The sequence below is a fragment of the Neodiprion virginianus genome, chromosome 1 (assembly GCF_021901495.1).
Source record: "Neodiprion virginianus isolate iyNeoVirg1 chromosome 1, iyNeoVirg1.1, whole genome shotgun sequence".
NCBI classification, from domain to species: Eukaryota; Metazoa; Arthropoda; class Insecta; order Hymenoptera; family Diprionidae; genus Neodiprion; species Neodiprion virginianus.
In genome coordinates this window covers 6459757-6483067 of record NC_060877.1, presented here as the reverse complement: position 1 = coordinate 6483067, position 23311 = coordinate 6459757, and the positions used below count along the sequence as shown (strand labels likewise).

Sequence of the window (23311 nt, the reverse complement as noted above, 5' to 3'; positions counted from 1 at the left end):
CGCTCTATGCGCGTGTGTGTACCGATATTATTTTACCCACCATGCCTCGAAACGTAATTGTGAAGCTAGATCAAAGGACTTTTCTATCAGACGATTTTTACTCTTCTGTACCGTATAGTTTCGCATTTTTATTCGTTTTTTTTTTCCTCCATCGTGGAAAAAGTCACGAGGCGAGTCGTCTGAATCAAAGAGTTGTTTGCTCGCTGGGCATTTGCAAGTTTTTCATTCGGTTTCAACTATTTTTAATTACATCGATGCATCAGTCAGACGGTAATCAGTGCATTTACGGGTGGAAAAATCATTGCGGGTTCGTTTTAAATGATTATTTATTTCCTTTTTTCCCTTAGTTCCATCTATCTTTAATTCAGTGTTGATTGATGATACTGATTTTCAAAAATGCTGCAACAAAAAATTACATACTTACCCTTGTACTAAAATTAATGGAGCTGGTTTTTCTTTTCACCCCCATGAATATCTGTAATAGAAATATGTATACGAACGTTATAGTCAGAGACGTCAAACGACAGCGGCAGGATTAATTATTAATCGGCAATCCTTTCCAACCCGTTTCAATCTCGCGGACGAGTTGACTGTTTAAATATTAAAAAATCGTTGAAAATTATACACTTTAATCCATACCTATAAGCGGAATTTAAAAGCTGTCATACCGAATGAAACAGTTCTGAGATAAAGGATATTTTCTCTATTAGAATCGTGAAAATGTGACAAAAAAAACAAAAAAAAATGTGACGAGGAGTAAAAAATCTCTCTCGGCATTGTCCCGGAGTGTATTTTCCTCGTAAGTTGGTACCTTCAGCTGCAGAGTAAAGTACGTATACCACAGCTGACGCAAAAGCGATCAAATTGACGTGAGTGCACAGCCCGATCTAGTCGGGAAGACGATTCACCGAGATCACTTCTACTTTGTACAAATTGAAATACGGATAGTCAGGAAGTGGCATTGGACAAACTCTGATACGTCTTCTTGGGGGGGGAATTTGGAAAGATGTGTTCTCGCCGAGAGAGAGAGAGAGAGAGAGAGAATTCCTGTCTTCGATTCCATTCGAGGCGCCTCAGTATGGAAACACCGCAAAAGCGAACACGGTGTGAATAATTTCCAGCTCAATGCATCCGCGGATAGTGTGAGGAGCTGTCTCTTATCTTTCCTCGTTCAGAAGTTTAAAAAATTTTAGAGGTTTCAGGTATGAATTTCTTACATCTTTTAGAGTGAATTTGTCTCATTAGATCCTCGTCTAAATGTAGCATGGTGATGCACAGAGTGAAATTATAATGGCGTGTAAAAAGGTGAAAATTCATTGCGAGCAAGGTTTCTCAATTAATGTTTGTAGCGTAGCATACGTATTTTCCGGCATAAATTACTTGAAAATGCCCGCAAATTGTCATGGGATTTTTTCAATAGCTTCATTTTGAATGAAAACAGATCATTTTTTAGAATCAAGACAAAAAATTAGCAATTTTTCAACATGAAATTTAGGGTATCTTACTCCCAGGCGAGAATTCGGGCAAAATCTTACGAGAATGTGCGAAATATACTCTTAATAAACAACGAGTAAAAATTTCAAATAAAACGGTCAGAAATTGTAGAGGATATCCGTACGTAGGGTTTAAAATAGACGCTAAATTTCCACTCGGGACATGCATACGTCGAGATGCATCCGAAATGCTTCGATACACGGATAGGAACAATAATAACAAGAACAGCTAAAAAAAAGGGAGACGGAAGAATAGCAGAGGGCAGTAAATAAAAAAACTTGTTACCCCCCCGCCTCGTGAATAATTCAGGTTGAAAATAGCCGGAGGGAAGCGAAATGAAAAACAGAGGAATCGGAGCAGGAAATTTGTGTTTTGATAGGATATGTATATGCTTGTACGTATGTGTAACCAATATTCCATCCCAGCACACATCGAAACTGTGTGAAACAGGAATTGAGCCTGCTGTAAAAGCTCACGGAGATGAACTTTTAGCGTATCAAATGAACCTGCAGCCGCCACGCACGCTACGCGAAATAGAACCGGTACGAAATAGGTACGACACGTTTCGATTAAAGCCGGATTGCTTCGAGTTAAGCGTGCGCTTTTACGCGATTGATATATTTAAATTTTTTTCATACGTATCCTCCGATGCTCGCGTTTTCATGCGAAAACTCTTGCTAATTACGTCGGGCCAGCCGCTCGTTCGCCTTTCATCGAGTTCAGAGACGTCCCCGAAGCTCTTCGTGGATCAAAGGCTCGATTCGCTTCTCAATCAGCAAAGCCATCCGCACACGTACAACCACCCTGGATTCCCGTTGCACACGCGACGCCACACGCCGCCATGAGTCGAGAAAGGCCAAGTCCGGCCCGCGGTAAGCCGCTGGTCCTGAAATAAAGTGGATCCTTGAAAAAGCTGCGGCTTGTAAGCAGCTACGTCTACTCTCGACATGCAGCACGGGCACCAGTCGAGCTTGCGGATCCGCCGCACTCACACTCCAGCATCCCCCCGCTGCAACGACGGTACGAAGGAAGCCGGACTGGAAAAACCACTCACCTGTACCACGAGCCTCTCGGCTTTGGACCACCTAATCCCGGTTCAGAAGAACCGATCCCACGTATACGCCTCACTTTTACCTCGTAGGTACGCTGCTTACAGTGGTCTACGGATGTTACCCGCATCTATATTGTATGCCTACTCGTGCGGACTGAAACTGGACGAGTGAAACGTCGAGTCGCAACTACTTATTTGCCTTAAAGTCTCTCTGCAGTGATGCAAAAGCGATTCTGTCTCTGCTCACTTTGCGGTTGACGGGTGGATACCGTGTTGTTACTCTCGAGGGACTTTTTGATTCTTCGTTCGAAACACGTCTTCGTATCTTTGTACAAATTTTACTCATCTCGTGGGGGTTAATTTGCTTGGTAAATTTTTGGGAGTGCATTTTTTATGCCTATGCTTTGGTGCTTCTTTGTTTGTGATTTTTGTTTTAAAGAGCTCGGTAATTGCGAAACTAAACGAGGAAAGTATATTCTGGGAATCAATGCACGTTAACAAAAATCCTGTATTTGTACGCGCGTTTTAGTAATTTTTTGGACGAAAAATTCCGCAATAGTGAAACTGTGAACGAAGAACGCATGTGCATGATGAAAAATGTCCGGACTTTGATTTTTTTTTGGAATTAGCTTCAAATTGGAAATGCAAACGTAAAATCCCACCGAAAAATACTAGAAGCTCTCCGACAACGAGGTCGACTTTACACTCGATTCATTTACGACCCCAGAACGGCGAACAGTCTGTATCCAGTAATGCTTTTGCGAACGAAGCTCGTAACGTTATCGTTCTCACGGATGATTGCCCGAAAAGCTTGCAATTGTCGGCCCAGTGATTTGCAGGTATAGCGAAGGCACTCCGGGACAGCGTGAAAAAGCTGCGGAATTTTTGTAACGTGCAGAACCGTGACGTGCGGAAAGCTGGAACTAGTTACCGGTAAGCTCTTCGATTTGATGTACTTTTTTTTTCATTCTTTTCTCAATTATCTTTCGTTGCAGACACATTTCAGCGTTGTTAACTGTAAAAGAATCGCGTGTATGTTGGTAAGGAGTATTGCAGCTGTTTTACTTTGTGTATTTTTTTTATTTTGGATGCTCGATTAAATCGAGATTACACGTCACGGAGCTTTCGAATCATCGCATAACCCGCCGTTGATGATAAATAGAAATTTTTTTTGGGAAATCGTGATCCGAGAACTGGATTCTACGCCGTCTCTCTACCTTCGAGGCGCAAGTGCCTCGACTCATTGCATTCAAGGTAGTTTGTACGTAGGAGAAAGAGTGGAGGGAGGACAAGAATGAGAGGAGAGTTTGTAAAAGCATGAAGAAAACAAAACTATTGACTTGCGGAACGATTGAATTGGAAGTCGGGGAGAAAGACTTGCTATGTTCCAACTTCTGAGCAGCGAAATAGACGTTAGATGCAATTGCTTCCGTTCTCAACGACTCCCCGTCTGTACAGATCGATATACCTATAGATCGAACGAATTCAACCGAACATCATTCTGCGAGGAAAAGTTTTCGCTTTTGTTAATCCTGTTTTAATGAGGCGTATAGAATCAAACAGCGAGTATAGAAACGTTCGATTACCAAAGTTTTCAGCACCTGTAACAACTGTCACAGGTGCAATTTTTCATCTTGAGAATAGCCGAAGGCATTAAAGAGTCGGAATAAATTTATACTCCCAGCGATCCAGCAGAATTCTATCCCAAAGTTGTGATTCCCTTTCAATCAATCACTTCGAATATTTGTTTTTCACCGTGAAGAGTCGCAACATAGAAATACATTTCAGTTGATCGACACATTGGTCGGGAATTTTCTTATTCAACGACGAAAGTAAAAACGTGACGCCTTTGAAGCCCGGTGTTCAAGTTCCCAAACATCCCACGTAGATGAGAGCGTGACCTGCATAGATTTCTTGCAACCTACAGAAGGTTTTGCCGAAGTAGCTCTTACCGCGTCTGTGCCACGCGTCTGTTTTCCCTCTTGATTACGGTGTTTGGTGCTTATCCTCGCAACCCCGGCAAAAACGGTAATGATACCGGCGTAATTGATAGCTGGAATCCATTTATTCACGGACGTATCGAGTCCTCCCTAACCGCGGGAGTAGGTTTGGATCGATCAGCGATGTTGTAAGCCGATCATCGTCATCGACGAGATAACTCCAATTGCAGGCTGGAAGCAAAATCCCCAACCGACCGTTGTTACAGTCTTCGGTTTCAGGGACGATTTCATCCTGAGTCCTCCCAATTTTCGCGGATTTGGAGGAACGAGAATTTGCTGCTTGGACACGGTATGTTGTCGCAATTTAATTTTCACCGCAAGGTAGTTTAAGCGCATAGATTACACCGAAGGTATCGTGGTATTTAACGGATGGCGGGACTTTCCATTTGCCTGCTAATATACTCGTTTTAGAACTTTACACGAGGCAGTGAATTTAGATTAGTTTTAATAACCTGCAGCCCGTTCCTTATGGGCAAGGCGATCCCGACACGGAGGGTAGAAATTTATAACCTGGTTCAAAATCGGGGGAAACCGAAAGTTTGGTCAATATTTTCTACGAGCGCGTTTTGCGACTACGAGAGATACCTACTTCGCTTTTACGCCTCAATTAATTAAAATTGAAGTGCAAAATTTTTGCGAATTTGATGCGCGAAGAGACCGGGAATGCAAATTATCACCGTGGTATTACGCTTCAAGTAATTTCATGCAATTACCGATGAATAACTACTCTAACAAAAACACCAAATTCAAACTGGCTAAATTGTAAATTTTTTTAATGGAAAAACCGGGGGTATTCACAGACGGGTTGCGAAAATTATTTTCCTGCGTTACTAACTACCGGAGTTTCGTTCCTATAACCTTAATAATGATTAATTAACTTATGCTTCGCTTAGCAATCTTGAAGTTGACCCTCCTAGCTTCCCACTTTCCATGATAGAGTAGCTCAATATCCATCCCAGTAATTTTGATCAAGAAATGTTTTAGAACACGCTTGTGCGTCATTGTTGAGTAATTTAAAAAAACTATAGTTACAGGCTATACCGTTGTTTGTTCAAAGATAATTTAATAACCTAGGATCGTGGTTTGAATAAAGACGGTCGAATAAGCGAGCAGGTTGTGATTTTATTGGAAAATAACTATCGAATTCGCTATAACAATAATAATTCGAGTAGGAAAAATTTCCGTAAAAAAATCACAGTATTTCACATCTAAATGAAGACTAACGTATCGTATCGTCGTAAAAATTCGTTAACGATCATCCTACGCAGAGCAGGAAGTGGGAATAGACATCCTTATGGTCTTGGACACGGATTTCCTGCTGAAATCGTGGCTGTGACCGTCGCGAACTTGGTCAGCGATCTTCGACGCAGCTTGGCTGTTCTCGACGCAGTGCATCTGGACTGCCTTCTCCCTCTTACCCTGAGGACGACATCTGGAGGCGCAAGTTGGCACTGGTCTCAAGGAGAAGCAGGTCTCTCCATTTTCGCGTACTACCTCCGTCTTGTGGGTGTAACAGAACGGTGAACTTCTACCTTGCTGCTGACCGCGGGACGATCCGCGCTGAGACTGACCTTGCGTCTCGTCACGTCTGCCTCCAAACTTGCTGTTTCGAGGTTTGGAACGTCCAGCCTCCTGTTCGCTCACCACGTTGCCGAAGAGATTCATCTTGCGCGGACAATAAGCACTCCGAGCAATCTGAGAGTTCTTCAAAGCCTGACCGCTGCACTGTTCGCTTGTCAGCGCCCAGCTGGCGGAGAATTCCTCGGGGTTCTTGAGGACGCAGTTTTGGGGCGTTGTAAATTCGTCGGAAGTTTCGCCGTTGAAGTTACCACACAGTCCGCGAACGGATCCGCGGTACTTGTGAGCAGCCTGGAAATAATTAGCGTGAGTTTAGCACGGGTTGTTTCCCACGTGTTTGCGTGTAGGTACTGTAGTGGAGTCCAACCAAGGACTCGAGGAATAAAACTTACCGAAATCTTGACGCGGGATCCGTCGTAAACAGCCTCGATGCCGAACTCGTAGGAACTGAGCTTGACGGAACCGCCGGGAAGTGCGAATATTTCCCAGTCGACATCGAGTTCTTCGTCGTCGATTTCGGCGTAGGACTCATCTTCGGAGACTTCGATCTGTTTTCCGTTCACCTGAACCTTGGGTCCCGATTTCGATGGGGAGAAAGTGATTTCGTCATCACCCAAGGTGATATTGATCTCCTTTTCGTCATTGCTGACGTCACGGGCAATCACGGTGACTTGCATGTCTTCTGGGATGTCCAAATCGTCGTTGTTGTTGTCAGGATCTTCCTCAGGCACAGTGACCATCAGTACGTGCCAGCATTTGCCGAGTTCGACTGGGTAGGTTTTGTTGTCGAAGGTGTTGGCAGAGTTGTTGTCCACAACACATTGAGCTGGGGAACAGATGAAAGAAATTTCGTAAGCACCAAGGTATACTTAGAAATAGGAATAGATTCCCATCCAGGTGTAATACTCACGATTGTACTGTCCATACATAGCCTTTCTTCCCAGGCGCTGAGCAGCGGAATAAACAGGGTGAACAGCAAACAGAGGTCGAGCAAAATGGGTAATCTCAATATCGGTGAAGTTGGCGTCCATGGCTGGAGTGTTGATGGATATATTCATGGAGTCGAATTCGTTGGAAAATTCAAGGTCGACGTCGATCCTACCCTCTTCCTGATCCTTGGGGTCGACCACGTTCTCGTAGGCGTTCTCGAAGGCGAAGTACTGGGCGGCCCTGTAGGCACTGAAAGTCATGTTCTGCGCCGTTGCGGGAATGTTCTTATACTTGATGGTGAAGTGAGCTTCGTCCATATGGTTGGCACGGGCTGTCATGTTGCGACAGGCAGGCAGAGCGTAGTCGCCCTTTTCCATCTGTCCGGCGCACTGCTTAGCCATGGGGTGCTGACGAAGATAATCCGTCAGTTCTGAGCTCTGCTCCCACTTTCCTTTAACCTCGATACTGCCGCCAGACTGGCACTGTTCTCCAAAGTTGACGGCAAACTCGACCTTGCTTTTTGGGTCGGCCTTCAAGGCTTTTGTGAAGTCCATTTCGGGCACATTCGGCATCTCAGACTCGGCGCGCATACAAACTTCGTACGTTTTGTCATTGGCCGATTTCTTGTAGTAGTAGAAAAGTAAACGGGAGGTGTCGTCGGTGTTGCTGCTCGCCACTGCGGCGGTCATTGCGTATTGGGCGTCGCTCTGCCCTTGGAAGGCCACTCCAACGTCGATGGAGGCGACGTCAGCGTCATTGATACCCGAAGCTGCCTGGTCTTGCAATTCATCTTGGCGTTTTTGACTGTCAGGCTTCTTGCTGGACGGCTGAGGGGTGCCAGACGATGAGTCCTTGCGGTCACCGCTTTCGTCGGATCTCTGGCTGTCCCAGGAAGCCGTTACGACAACAGACTTTGAGCTGCTACTCCTGGAGTCCCACACCAGATCGTATCTAGCTTGCTCGATGACTTGCTGGGCGAATGGGAAAGTGAAAGCAGACACGGCATCGTGAGGTGCCATTTGTTCCTGAAGCCACGCGCACATCGGCTGCCGAGATCTTCGCTCCGACGATGACTTGAGACGGAAAGCCATTCCGGTAGTCTTCTTACCGAAGTCGTAGTCATTCTGGATTTGTTCTCCGGTGCTGATAGGCTGCGTATTATCTTGGTGGATGACAGGGGAAATGTTACGAATGTCATTCTTGGAGGTGTAAGGTTTGGTGCTGTAGTGGAACAGGTTGTAGTCGCGGTCTTGTTGGATAGGCTGAAGTTTCACCCGGATATGCTGATTCTCCGCGTCAAAATCTGCGTGAATGCGAAGGGGAACGTTCATTTGGAAATTCTTGACAATTCCGGCTTCGTACGAATGATAATCAAACGGCGTGATGAATTGAATTCGGGCGTGGATATGCGTGGAATAAACGAAATGGATGTCTGTGGTAACGTTGGTGGTCGATGGGATCTTCAATTCGTCTGATGGACCGTGAGTCAAGTCGGGCTTGCTACGCGCCTGAACTTCACCACCGATTTTGAAGAGAGTTGGTTTCTTTACGGAGTATACGAAGGGGAATCCCGTCACAGTGGGCATTGTCAGGAATATTTCGTTGTCCGAGAATTCTGTCCTGTTGAAACTCTTGCCTTCCTTCGCGGCCTGAGCTGCATTCCTAATCACTGTGCAGAATCGAAGTGCAGAAAAAAAATTAGATATTGTTGTCGTTAATATGCAAGAAAGTGATGCAAACGTGATCTAACGTGACTTACTTCGGGGGATCTGATCGAGGGTGTGATTATCGAAGGCAAAGTGGCTCTGCCATCCTACGCTGTTGAACCAAAACCGCCCCTCGAGTTGTTCCGCATCGTCTGACTCGATGTTCAGCATTTTGGCAATGTTTTCCGGACTCCATCTACCCTTTCCACGTGACTGTTTCTGATTACGACCCTTATCATCGTCACCGAATGAAAATTGCTCACTTATATAGTTGCTCAAGTCGTTAATACTCGAGACCATAGCTCCCATTTCAAATGGAGAATCGTTGTAACCACCCCGGCTAGTCTTCAGGCGCATAAAGATCGCCTGTGGCAAGATGCTGTCTTGGCTTCCGATGGAATTGGTGAACAATTTGTACGCAAGATTCATTTCCTCAACAATGTGGTCTCTCAAGTAGCCCTGGCTGTAATGGATTCCGTAAATTTTCGGATTAAGCATATCTTTGGCCGCACGAGCGTTGGCCGCAAGTTCCGAATTCTCTTCTTGGTCAAGTTCTGCCGCGCTTTCGATGGCAGTCTTAACCGCAGAGTTCACTTGCTCATTTACATCCCAGTTTGTGAATTGAGCCATTCTTTGAAGCATGCTTGCGGGTGGATTGGTCTTCATCAACTGGAACACGGCAGCGCAGCGCACTTCGTGAGCCTCGCCTGTATTTTGGTAGATCTTGAAGAGCACAGAGCGGGCAACCTTGGGATGCATAAGTGCCAGCTTATCCATGGCGCCGACCATTGACAAACGCTGGAAGTCTGAAGCGTCTTTCTGTCCTTCCAAGTAAGGTTCGAACGCGGCGAGTATCTGAGGGTGAGCTAAATTGCCCAGAGCTCTGATGTACGTCAGAATCTTTGGACTGTCAGCTCGGCTGATGGCGGATTGCAGCTTCTGGCTCAGGTAAGGAAGATACTTGCGGGTGACAGCTGATTGATCCCTTGGTGAAAGGCCGGCGAGATTCTGAACCGGGTAGCGGTAGTGAGCTGAACTGTTGCTGGCCTGAGTTAGACGGACCAGTTCGGTGAAAGCGAGGATGGCAGAAGTGTTCAGGAAGGGCTGATCGACCACTTGCTGATCCGTGGCCAATGACTGTAACGGAAGAAACGTGAGAATCGGGGATCATTCGCGTGCAAAATCGATACCTGACTCTGATGATAATGGAAACCGTGAAACACTTACGAAAAAGGCGTCAATGTAGGCGGGAGTTGGGTAGCGAGCCGCTTTCGGCAGGGAAGCCACGGCTGCCGCAGCCTCGAAATCGCTCAGTTTTTTCTGTTTGATCCACTGCTTGATGCTCAGAAGAGCTGGTCCAGTTCCAGCCGCTACTACAGCATCGCGGAACGCCACCCAAGCGTTCCTGCGTACACTCTCACTCTGGCTGTTGGAGTTGGTTTTGTCGTAGGGTTGATAGAAGCTCTGATGCATTTGGTTGATCTCCTTTGCGCTCAGGGCACGAACCATCTGAACAAGTGTGTTAAACTTCTCGAGAGTATGTTCTTTCGGGATGCTGCTAGGACGCTGAAGCTCCTCTGCTATCTGCTTGGCTAGCTTAGAGAGGTCCTTTCTCGCCACGTTGGCCACCACCGATTCTATTTCGGCACCCTTACCGCTCTGAGGACTCTTCTCAAGATCATTCCCTTGTCTGTTGTCGTTATCTAAGTCACGACGAAGGCTGCGCGGTTTGCGTTTCTTGAACTGTTCCTCGTCACTGGAGCTGCTTGAGCTAGAATCAGAATCCGAATCGGAACTGGAGCTGCTTGAGCTAGAATTAGAATCCGAATCGGAACTGGAGCTGCTTGAGCTAGAATCTTCGTCCGAATCGGAACTGGAGCTGGAGTCAGATTCGGAATAGGAGCTGGAGCTGGAACTAGAGCTGCTGTCGGAGCTGTTTGAGCCAGAGTCATCAATTTCGTCTCCCTCCAAACCACTCTGAGAAGCAGGTGAGTCATAATGGTAGACCAGATTTCCGGTAGACTTGACGCTAGAAGGTGATGAGATGCTGCTTGACGCTGAGCCAACTGCGACCAGAGTGAGGTTCAGTCTGCTTACTACCATGCCCTTTTGCTCGTTGTGAAGTTCTGGGCTCAAGACAAATTTGGTCGTTGTGACAGAGGATTGAATCGTGTGGCGATCGAGAGTTCCGGAAAGAATGATGCGACTCATTGAAGATTTCTGAAAAAAACGTATCAATAATATATTACACTGGTCTTAACTTATTTTTACGTTCACCCTGCTCTGATACAATGAAATTAATCATAATCGAAAATTATCGAGCTTACCGAGAAGAAATGTCCGTTGCTGTTAGTGCCGGGCTCCCAGTCGTTCAACCACTCCATACCGTAGCTGCGAGTCGGATTCTGATGACAGTGACTAAAGTTCTTGGCCTTGACGACATCGATCATTTGTCCATCACCACGAAGCTGAGGCAACGGAGCCAATTCAGGTTTGGTCTGAAGAATGTAGTCGGGAAGAGGCGAAATGTCGTAGAGCACCTCGCACTTTCCAGTCACCGAATCCTCCATCACCTTGAACGTTGCGTAGGCCTTGTCCCCTTCAGGTTCCTGGTTGTACGTCGAATCCATTTGGTTTTCACCTTGAACGTCGACTTGAAGCTGACTGACGACACTTTTCAGTACGTTCACCTCCCACTTGGGGAGACTGCTGTCTACCATCAGATCATCGATCGCACCGTTCTTCAGCTTGATCTCAAAGGGCTTTCCGCTCATAGGAAGCTGCTTGAAGCTGAGCTTTCCCTCCGGTATATGGGTGTCCCAACCACCCGGCAATTCCGTATGGATCTGGGCATACTGAGGCCTAGAGATTTGCGCCCTCAGAGTACCATCGGATTTCGGTTGGACGACAAGTTGACCCTTCATAATAACACCGCTGTACTGATCGGCGACCTGGTGAAGCGCCGCCAGGGTGCGAGCTCGTATCTGATACTTATACTCGCTTCCACTTTTCCACGCATTCTGTTGATTTCCTCCTTGTTCTTGCCGGTGATGGTCGGCCAAGACTGCTCCTCCGACTGTGAACAAAGGAAGTGTCAGACCCTGCGTGAAAAGTCACCGCGAGTATCCAAATTTAAAATTCAAGTAAAGATTTGTCGAAGATCTCACTGAGATACTTAAAAGCACCGACACTTCTTCGAAATGTCCCTTGTGGGCTCGAAGAAATTATACTCACAAAAGTTGACTGTACGAATCCATGAAACAACTTCTTTCTAATGCGAATTTAAATACGGAACGGCAATAAATTCGTGATCGTTACTTACGGAGGACGCAGAGAAACAGCGGAGACCACATGGTGACTGAGATTCAGATGACCGATGTGGAGTGGAGGCAGATATCAACGGAACATCTTTTATACTGGCATTTTCTGTTCATTCAGCTTGCCCTTGTCACCTCTTCACGCGATCCTCTGGACTCCATTCACAAGATGGATGATTACGGGATAAAAATACCAACAGGCAACATTGTGCACAGATGTAGCCCCGGTTTTATTTTTCTAACTCGGTTTATCTGCCATCGATGTCAGCGCGTGTCAAGATGCATTGCTGTCTATAAACATCGAGAGAAATTTACACGCGTAAACGTGTTTACACTTACGTTCGGCGCAAACAACCGTTTCCGTTCGTGTTTCAACAGGATATTTCGCAATTCTAACAAAAGTTTTTCGACCTCGTCCTCGGATGCAAATCTCTAATAGTACGAGCCTGTAATTATTTCTAGTATTCTGATCTTTTCTCGCTTTTAACAAGGTGAGTCTTTTACAGCCTAGAACCTTTCCATATTTCCAACGAATAATTACTTCTTTTTTATTTTATTAAATTTTTTGATAGGAAAATAAACTATTAAAAAATATTTTATGAATCCAAAAGAGTACTGGTAAATTCATACGGATTTTTCAAACAACAATCACATTAAAACAAATATTATAGATCCACCTTATCCGGGACGTTAGTAAAAATTTACCTTGCCGACGGAGAATTAAACCACCTGTCCCTCACACGCTCTGTTAATTATTTTACTAAAGCTCTTAGCGTTGGAGCGCATTAAATCCCCCCCTGCAATTCTACAATGAAAGTAAAATGTTACTTCAACTTAAAAAGAGGATTTTATTACTCATGGGTTAGCTCGGCGAAGAGCGAGCTTCTGGAACAAAACAAAAAACGTCCAACATTTTTTCATAGCTGAAAAAACCTTTTCATTATGCTTTCCGTTGAGGTTCCATCGTAGAATGCAAAGCAAGAAAGTGTACGAATGATTTCTAGAAATCGTTCGCAATCAATTCAGCTCGGCATTAGCGGAAAAATCTATAAGCTGTATTCCACTGTGCTTTGAAAGCACGTTAGCAACACAAACCTCGCCTATCTTTCATACTGCTTAATAAGCATCTCCCGGGCTTCAATGATAGCTGAAGTTCACCTCAAAAATCAGCACGCGATCCGAGATAGCGTGAATCAATTCGCTTCATATACGGTATGTTGCAAAACTAGTTCACGAAGCTAATCTCCATCTAGTATCCGGCCACATCGAGAGAAATTTCTAGTTGTAGTTTCTCTACGGTCTTTAACTATTTTCATTTATTATCATGACTGAAAATTATAGTTCTGGGCACAGAATAAAAATTATTTTCGTACAGCTGTAGCCTGAAAACTAGTTTGTGTTACTGTTCTTCTTGATCATCATCACTCGTACTATATTGTCTTGAAACCATTGTGATAATTTGAAATCGATGCAACGATAAATTGTTGTTAAGGCTTAATTCGGCTGAAAGAATGTAGCATAAGAAACGAATAGATCCAAGCGTGGAATAGACAAAAAATTTAGTATCGGCAACTGTAATTACAATAAATACTTACTGGTACCATATTTCTTGTAATTCCGACAATACTTGATACCCATTTTTCTGCATTTTCTTCGTAGTAAGTATGATTAACGAAATTTTCTTCTCCAGAATATACAATATTAACAGCAAGGTTTACACCAAACTTGTTGCAAGAGTTTTCTTTCCATCGTACAACTGAAAGTTTATCAATTTCTGAGCATATTCCACGTATCGAGTGAAACGTAGCTGAAGAGACTTTGATCGTGTATTCAAAGCACATTATGCGTATCAAAAGAGAAAATTCAGCTAGGTTTTATTTATTCTATACACCGGAAGAAACTTGTAAATGTAATGAGTTCCACGAGTGGTTTGGTGTTAAAATTTTCTCAGAAAAGTTTCGGCGATGAAATATACCTACTTAGAGTCATTCCATCTTTAAGGGAGACGCGAGGCAGTGAGAATCCTTGATTTATCTCTATATGTGTACCTAGTTTGAAACTCGTGTCTCAAGATTGGACTTTGGAAGGAACATCTTGTACAAACTTTTATATCAATGTCAGTTTATGGTAAAATTGCTGACGCAGGGTCACGGACAACGGATACACGCGAACTTTTTAACGTAACATTCCGCCATTACTCATCGGGTGAAGAAATACCGTGGTTGATAAGAAATTGATCAGCACTTTGTCATTCATTTCTTCCACTCTATCTTGCTTCAAATATAGGGATAGGTATATTGGATTTGGACGAAGGCATGTTTTTTCGGCAAAATTTCAGAATCAACAATGAACTGACGTCCGGTCCTTGTTTATTTGAAAAATTTTAACAAACTAAACAAACAGATTTAATGCTGCAATTACCGGAAAATGTACCTTCGATAACTCCAAGCACACTAAAGAGCACATTTTTACACAATAGTAACAATATTTAAAACTTTCTCGTTTAATAATAACCATATTAATAAAATATTCTAGTGACTATAACAAATGAAATTTTTCTCAGTACTGTATTGAATTAAAACAACAAATAAGCGACAGTCTCAATAATATTGTAGATTCTAGTTCAACGATTAAATAATTCTATATATATATATATTATTATTAAATTATTTGATTAAACTCTGTAATTGAGTATTATTTACATTGAATATTACTCATTAATTAATTAGCTTTGATCAGCACGGATTTCGCTTTGGCGGGCGCAGAATTGACCCTTTCCATTAGAGATACGGCTGGTTTCGCGGGTGTGGCGATGGTTTTGGGTGGCTGAATCTGAAATAAAGAATTATTGAGCAATCGTCCTAAATCAGTATAAACGGAGTATAAATAAATCGTAAATGTTTGTGAAAACTATTCCCAGCCTTGAATTTCAAAGCTGATATTACTTAATAAAATTGCAAAATTGTCCTCGTTACGATACCTCGTCAACGTCGATTTCAACTTCGTCGAGAACTTCGTCGAGAACAGCGATTAAGTGATTGGCGTTATCGATACTGAACACCATGGGAGGTTTGAGTTTGAGGACGTTATTGTCCGGTCCGTCACTGCTGACCAATATTTTCTCCTCCTTCATCCTGGAGACGACGTGACTGGCTTCTTCCGTCGCCGGAATCCTCCTCGCGCGATCTCGGACGAGCTCGATGCCGACGAACAAACCAGCCCCTCTAACATCGCCGATTATCGGATGACGCTGAGCCAATTTCTCCAACTCTGTGACGAGGTGCTTGCCCACCTTCTGAGCGTGTTCCTGGAGACCCTCTCGTTCCACGACCTCCATGACCGAGTTGGCTATTGCACAGGATACTGGATTACCACCGTACTGAAAATCGGAGAAACGGGTGAGATTCGGGGGTGAAAAAATATGGTGGAATTGGGGAAACGATGCGTCGGACCACAAGTGTATTTTGAGGAATTTGGTACCGCACTGATTGTGAAAGAAATTTTTACTTCCGGATACCGCTCAGTCCTTAACTATTTTCATTTTTTACCACAATCGAAAAACATAGTTCTAGGTAACAAATGAATATTAGTTTTCTAGCTTTTACCGGAAAGTCTAGTATCCGTTACTATTCTTTCTCATTACGATCACCGTTACTATATTTTCTTGCAACCGTTGCAAAAATTTAATGCTTGTGCAATGATAAATTGACGTTAAAGCCTCGTTTAACTAAAAAAGTAGAGTAAACCTCACAAACTGATTTTGCGTTGCAATTACCAAAAAAGTATCGACGATAGCGCAAAGTGATTACGCGTACCTCGTTTTTCGTAATTCGAACAATATTCAAACAGTTTTTTCAACGATATCTGTTTTACTGAATTTTGATAGTCACTGTAACAAATGAAATTTTTCTCAGTGCGTATTCAGAACCGAGAAAAGGGACGGACTTGTTTCAAGACATTTGCTGCAATTCGTGACTGGATAGCGGTTGGTATCGTTCGGTGAAAAAAATTGAGTGAAAAATTGATCACACCCAATTTGAAAAAGGACGAGATGCATATGAAATAAAACCGCGGTGCAGAGGCGAGATGCATCCGGGAGTTTTATGCCGCATATAGGGAGGCGGTATAAAAGCCAACAACCATCCACCGGGATGAGGAGGATGTCGGGAACCGCGGCTGGAGCCTCACGTCGTAATCTGAAATCGTTAAAACGACGGTACGAGGGTATAAAGGCACGGAAGCGGTGCTGCATCGAAAACGAGCCACTTTCTTGCAGGATAGAAGTGCAGAAATATTTACGATTTCTCACCTTAGGTGAGCGCAATAACGCGGGGTGGACTTCCACAAATAGTCGAGTGCAGAGTCCATCGAGGTAACGATCTCGATTTGCCTGGCGAAACGCGTATTTGTTGTTTCTTCTTATTTTTTACTCACGTACCGCGGTGTAAATTTTTCGAAATTTATTGCTCGGAGTGGAACAACGCGTTAGCAGATTTTGATCCGGAATTAAACGTTGATTTGAATAAATATGTCGAGCTCTCGCTAACGACCTGAAAGCAAGCCGCTTCTCCGACGTGGCCATTAGGTAAATTACCCTCTTGAAATCGGTGCACAGCTTTCGCCGTGGTATCTGCCGGTTGGTTTCATCGTGCAAACGGCGCAGCTGCATGCATCGAAACGGACGTTGAGGATTTTCCGTTTTTACCGGGCAGAACGGTGTATAACAAACGAGCGGCGTATGCCAGGGGTGAAAAATTGCACGGAGGCGGAACAATTTGCAAAATACTCCAACGCAACGAGATGGGGATATGGAAAAGTCCCCCGGATTCGCGGGTGATTTTGCCTTTGTTTGCGTGTGCGAACCCGAACCAGCGACACGGCGCATCCGATAAATGCATTCCGGCATCTAGTCGATGTCGCTTAAACAGCGATAAATGCACTGATCGAATACTCGCCTCGTAAATAAACCTGCAGGGTGCACGCGTAGTTCATTTGTCAAATCGCGAAATACATATTCTCGTTAGTCTGTTGAACCTGAGCTTCGAACGGACTCGGTAAAAAAAAAATGCGGTGTCCAATTTTACAAAATACTTCTTGGTGTCAATCTAATACCAAGGTAAGTGAACCGGTTTAAGCGTAAACATTTAGACCCATTATTGACCCTTTTATTTTTCAAAATTATAAATTTACGCCACATTTTGTGAATTTTTCGATGATTGAAACCAATTGCTAGAGGATTAGACGATAAACATTGTTCCATAGTAGTCCATACCGGCCACGATTGGTCAATTTTAACACCGTCAATTTTTTACAGACGATAGGGAAACAGAACGGAAATTGTGATCAGAATCGTACGGTGCCTATGTCAGAAGCGATGTGGAATCGAGAAAAAATGCATCAATCGCTTCTTCGCGAAGAAAAGCTTTCCGCGTGTGATATTCGGAAGAATCTGAGTCGTCCTCTTTAAACGCGTCGTTGTTACGTTTCAAAATCGCCGGAAATCAATAAATTTTTCATCGAATTCCAGCAGCGTCAAAAGCTTCGAGAAATTCTGCGAAAGTCAGAGAAATGAACCAAATTTATGCGACATTCCGCGTTAAACGTCTCGGTTTTGGGGGGAACTAACCGTGTTGAAATATTCTATTCCCGTGTTCTTGAAACTTGTCGCAATTTCTCGAGTGGTTACAACCGCAGCGACTGGGTGTCCGTTCCCGATGGGTTTCCCGAGGGTTACAATGTCCGGAATGACGTCACTTCCGTAGCGTTGAAAGGCCCACATGTGGCTTCCGACTCGCCCGAAACCGACTTGAACTTCATCGGCTATGCAGACACCTCCGGCTTCTCTCACGTGTCTGTAACATATTGTTGTTATCGTTATTATTTATATTTATTTTTACACATTTATTGTTCATAAAGTCGTCGAATCGGGTTTGTCACACTACTAGCTTACTTGTAAACGTTTCTGAAGTAGTTTTCCGGCGGCAATATTTGACCCCCGCATGAAATCAGGCTCTCGGCTATGAAGGCCTGCACCCCTTTACCCCTCGCCTTTATTTCCCCGCATATTCTCCTCACATCGTCCGCGTACTTCACCCCCAAATCTTCGCCGGGATAATCCACGTCTCGGTACTTCCCTCTGTACACGTCAGGGCAAGGAGACTGGAAAGAAGATGGTTTTGAACGATACTTGCTGTGCAATAATTTCAAAATTACGCAAATCGAGAGTATTTTACCATCGTTAAAATCTGGTACACACCAATCGTATAATTTTGACGAATCACGTGAAATCTCCGAAATATTTTCGAATCCCATGAATTCTTGTGGAATTATCTGATATTGTTTTTAATCTTTAGAATATTTAACTTCGTACGAAACCCTATAAAGTCTTGTAAACTGATCCTGTGATATTTCACAAGATCATTCGGACTTTTTCACATCTTTGAAATCGTGTGAAATCTTTTGACATCGTGCAATGTTGAAATCTGGCGTATGCACAGATAACTAATGATTGATCGGTTGATCCCTTATCGCAAATTTGTACTCACCACGTGGACGAAGTCCTTTTTTCCTGTTCCATTCGGCCTGTTGAATTTGTAGGGGGAAATGTCGATCATCGAGGTCAGATGTCCGTGATAAGCGCTACGCAGATCAATACGATTTCTCGTGTTAACTATTTTCTCCAATTAGGTGTCGTAAATTTCCTACCAGATAATTTTCTGCCGCATAGCTTAAACTTTAACATGTCGAGTATGAAATTGAAAGCGTCCAACTGTAAGAATCTTTATTATAATATATAGCGCATCTATGTTTGCATTATACGTTATACAGAGCCTGAAATATTTGACTGCATAATGCGGAAATGCCGGGTGAGAAGAGCAAGGCTCGCACGTCAGTGTCACCGCGACTTTTGGACTCACATCTGAAATACGTATTATATGTATGTAAATTACATTTTTCCGCTCCACGCGTGAATAAATCTATCTCGAAGAGAGATTACTTTTTATCTTTTTGCCCTAATTTCGTCTCTTCCTAACGAGAAGTGATGTTGAAATATTTTTCATTTCCTTTTCTATTTCACTTGACAACGTGGTTGGAACTCGGAAGCTTTGAGAAAAATCGGTATTATCTCCTTCGGGCTAACTTTATTTTTATCCGTCAAACAGACTCCCGAAATTCTCGCATCGCAATCAATCATAATCGATACCGATGTTCTTCGATCAATGTTTACACATCTCTTTTTCCTTCGGTAGGAAATACTTTAAACGCAAGAAATATCGAGTCTTCTAATTTTATTCTTTTCTTTCTTTCATCCCGAAAACTCCACCTTGCGTCGAAACGTTTCTCAACTCGTATTTTATCTCTGGAAGACGGATGTGAAAATATTTGACTTCAGACCTAGCAGAAGGGAGGCAAGGATAATACCGATTTTTGGCGAAGCATGCCTGAATGAAATAACGAAGGATAAATGGAGTGAAATGAAAGACGTCGCGTTACGTCAGGAGCCATCCAGATGACCGACCGAAGTTTTCTATAAGATCACATCGCGCGTGCTGAAATAATATATTGTTCTTCAGATGAATAGCATACGTGAACATACGTCGCATGTTGTGCCACCTAAAATGACAACAAAGTTATGGTGTGTCTCGGGGTTCTCTTCTCGGTTCTGAAGAAGGGTATAAGGAGCTTCCATAGCGAGCTACTCTACCCCACAACGCAACGTGCGTAATTCTTCTAGACATCTAGAGAGATTACTGTAAACAAGAAAAAAACAAGCCCACTCAATTAGATTCGTGCTATTAGATGTAAATTCCTTCATCAATATTGTATATATGTATCGTATGAAATCGTTGACGCGAATAACATTCACTTAGAATAATTATACCTTGCCGTATATATCATCTCCTCGCCGCGCGTCCTCGCATAGTTTTGTTTTTCTCCTGCACAATTAACGCCTCGGCGATTCTCTTGGTGATTAAAGAAGTGACGAATGAAAAGGTATCACTCATGAAACATTAATCGCTTTCAGCGAGACTTGTTAATTGTTATGAAAATCACCGATCATTCCGGGCTTCGGGAGTCTCGTTAATTTATATCCTTGCGACGTATAGAGTGCAGTGCATCACTTACTGGTCCACGATTATAATTTCCGTATTGCGGGTGTGCGCCTGGGCCAATCGCAGCGCGAGATCGTTAGCTTCGCTTCCGGAATTTACCAGGAAACAGACCGACAGTGGATCCGGAAGAAGTGACGTCAGTCGACGGGCGCAGACCACCAGATTATCGTGGAGAAAACGATTGTTAGTGCAGAGTAGCGCCATTTGTTCCTGACCAGCGCGCACCACGTCCGGATGGCAATGTCCAACTGCGTGACAATGTTTTCCGTATGGACCAATCTCTCTCTCTCTCTTTTTTTTTTTTTTTTTTTTTATCGTTAAATTATTTTCGTCTCCGTTATCGTTTGCGTTTCAGTTTCACTTGTATGCTTACAAAGTAAAAAGTCTTGGAAACAATATTCGATGAAACCCGGTATAGTTATAAGCAAATCTTTTCAGGCTGTCGTTAATTCTTACAAACTGTTCAACGAAATCACTCCATTTTGTTTAAAAAAAAAAAAAAAAGAAAAAAAAATATTTGTCACAATACACATGTACTTTATTATCATTTCAATCACTTGTATCTCTCGAACAAAGGGAACAAAATCCATATTGTCGAACAGACGTCCGACCTCCGATCAGTTATTATCAATTTATCAAGATTGGTGAAGAATTTGGTTATCTCACGGAACGCGATTTTCTTTCACGATTTAAAAGTCTGACCTGTTTGCAATAACTTTCACCCTTACTACGTAGTATTCACGCGATAGCTACAGCGTGATTAATCGAGGTTAGTGCAATTTAATGTTTTTGTCAACTTTAACCGATGAAAATTTGTACAAAACTACCAAGAATATCTGTGTCATATGTAACGGATGAAACGTGGGTCAAAGTAGCTTCGATAAATACGAAAATAATCTAATTTTAATGTTCTTTGAGTCGAGGCGTGCAGTGCGTTTAAATTGATGAACCGTTACGTCGTCGCTTGTTCGTTACGTATTTGCGATTAATTACCATGGGCAACGTTGTTGATACAGTCCAAGTACTGTTCACCTCTTTCATCGTACATGTACTGACCCTTGCCTCTGACAATTTTTAACGGACTTGACCGGTAGAAGAGCTTGCACGATTGCCTGTAATGAGAAAATAGACAAGATCAGTTGATCAAGTTCAAAGTATACATATGAAATAAATTATCCGTTACATGGGGAATTTATACCTTTGTTCTGTAAATATTAACTGTTATATCTTTGCATTTCGTATCACCTTTATCTCGTACAAATAAAACCGTTATAAATATTCGCAATCAGTCAGCAGTGGTTTAATTGGTTTCTGAAACCACTCGAGATAAAAATATCAACGATAGTGACGGGGATAACATGCGTGGAAATACAACGTCAGAAGAAAATAGCTGTTCTCGCATTATTGGGCGTCGGTCTTTATTGTTAATTTGTTTATTCTGAGATCTGTGTCAAAACGAATAATCTCTATTAACGTCTTAATGACATTGGCGAGTTATCTACAGGTGATCAACGCTGAGACTTGAATGCTACGGTATTTATAAAATTGAGAATAATTTTCCAACCGCGTTGGAATAAATTAATCAGCGTAATTAGCATCTCGAAGAATTTAAATATTTACAATGTCTTAAAGCCTTACTGTAAATTAACTGTACGTTATCAAATTGCAATGAGCACACATGATCTCATCTTTACGCTTAGAATTAGCTCAGATACATATATCATAGTTATTATCGCTCGAGTACATCTACAAATTTATATCGTAATTGAATTCCTCGGCTTATAAGACTCACGCCATCTACAGAATGTCAGATTTTTTTCCATGCTTTAAAAAATGTCCGGTTCCTTCTCTAAAGTGTTTTTTTTTTTTTCAACCAAAATCGAAATGAAATTTTCACGAATATCATTCGATCGTATCAAAGGTCGCGATCACTTTACCGGAATTCAAATTTATCGGTCGTTTAGGATGTCCACCACCAATTCTTCGCCCGCTCGGCAGTGTTCGTGACCGTAAAAATGTTAATTCTCTACGTTGCAAAACTCTTTGGCATCTAAACAAGCCAATATTTGCCAAGTCTATCAATAGACTTAAAATACATATACATAGATATGATCGGCGGTAGTTTTATGCGACGTCTATAACGGACTAGAGCAGCTTCTATCGAGCTGAGCAAAAACTCGGTCGAGTTTTTGTCACTTTATTTTTATTTTTTTATCAATTTCTCTTATCTCATATCTTTCAACTCGATCTGTTTCATCGAAAACGACATTTTCATTGACAGGTACATTAAAACCCTTGTTCTTGATAGAAATTAAAACCTGGTGAAATTTATTTCGTATCGCACCGATTGCGAATCTCTAACGACTCGCAGTTTCGGATCAGCCAGAAGGTCAAGGTGATAAATTTTTCGCCGAGTCCGACTTACTTACCCGATGTGACGTTCGCGAAGCTTGATGGTATCTGACTTTGGCATTTGTTCGAGCGGATCCATCGCGCACGGGATGAAATAACTCCGGATTTCTGAAAATAAATTTATGCACAGTTTATTTATTATTATTATATATAGAATACGAATTGCTCGAGAGGAGAGCAGCGCGAGGTCTGTTGTATGCTTATTTTTACTCGCAAGAGAAAATAATCGTTAGTATTACCTGCACGCGGTGATTGGGAATGTGGATTTGAAATTTCTCCCTCTCGCCCCTCTTCTTCCCTATACTTCTTCCCACCGGGCGAATATCGCTGAGTGGCTAAATTTCCACCGATATAGCGACTCGCAGCTTCCGAATTAATACAATGCCGACAGCTGAGTGCTGCGGTGCACACCGCTGACGTCACATATATAGCCCGGCGTTGAGCATGGTTGTGAAAAAAGCGGGAGGTGCGCGCGCAATTTATCTAATAGCGCCGTTAATACCCTCCTTCCCTGCTCTGTGTATTTGAAAAAAGCTACACTCACGATAACGATTAATTATTAGATAACGACTCAAGCGTCGACTGAGCTTTCGCGCCTGTCGGCATCGGCACTGATCGACCAATACGCGAGGCGAAACCAAGCCTCGCAAGCTCTCACGCCCGCTTTTCGAAAGAGGGGAAACAACGCTCACGCACGCACACACACACA

The 23311-nt window shown here is 43.0% G+C and overlaps 1 protein-coding gene across 3 annotated transcripts; it reads right to left on the bottom strand.

The window, feature by feature from the left end:
* Positions 1-5647: 5647 nt before the first annotated feature.
* Positions 5648-23155, bottom strand: LOC124307677 (alanine--glyoxylate aminotransferase 2-like). 3 transcript variants are annotated; one of them, XM_046769629.1, is made up of 14 exons: positions 22842-23005; positions 22620-22710; positions 21184-21302; positions 20204-20438; positions 18622-18715; positions 18027-18235; positions 17703-17928; positions 15066-15455; positions 11087-11512; positions 9987-10979; positions 8813-9896; positions 7034-8722; positions 6516-6949; positions 5648-6414 (listed from the first exon to the last, which is right to left on the bottom strand). In XM_046769629.1, exons 2-14 carry the CDS (start codon positions 22679-22681, stop codon positions 5806-5808), a joined length of 6570 nt encoding a protein of 2189 aa, XP_046625585.1. In that variant the 5' UTR covers positions 22682-22710; positions 22842-23005; the 3' UTR covers positions 5648-5805. The 3 variants fall into 3 exon arrangements, with proteins under 3 accessions (XP_046625585.1, XP_046625568.1, XP_046625576.1); XM_046769620.1 differs by lacking the exons at positions 5648-6414; positions 6516-6949; positions 7034-8722; ... (1 more) ...; positions 9987-10979; positions 11087-11512 and adding an exon at positions 14429-14908 and having other exon boundaries at positions 15057-15455; positions 22842-23155; XM_046769612.1 differs by lacking the exons at positions 15066-15455; positions 17703-17928; positions 18027-18235; ... (3 more) ...; positions 22620-22710; positions 22842-23005 and adding an exon at positions 12082-12164 and having other exon boundaries at positions 11087-11835.
* Positions 23156-23311: the final 156 nt, after the last annotated feature.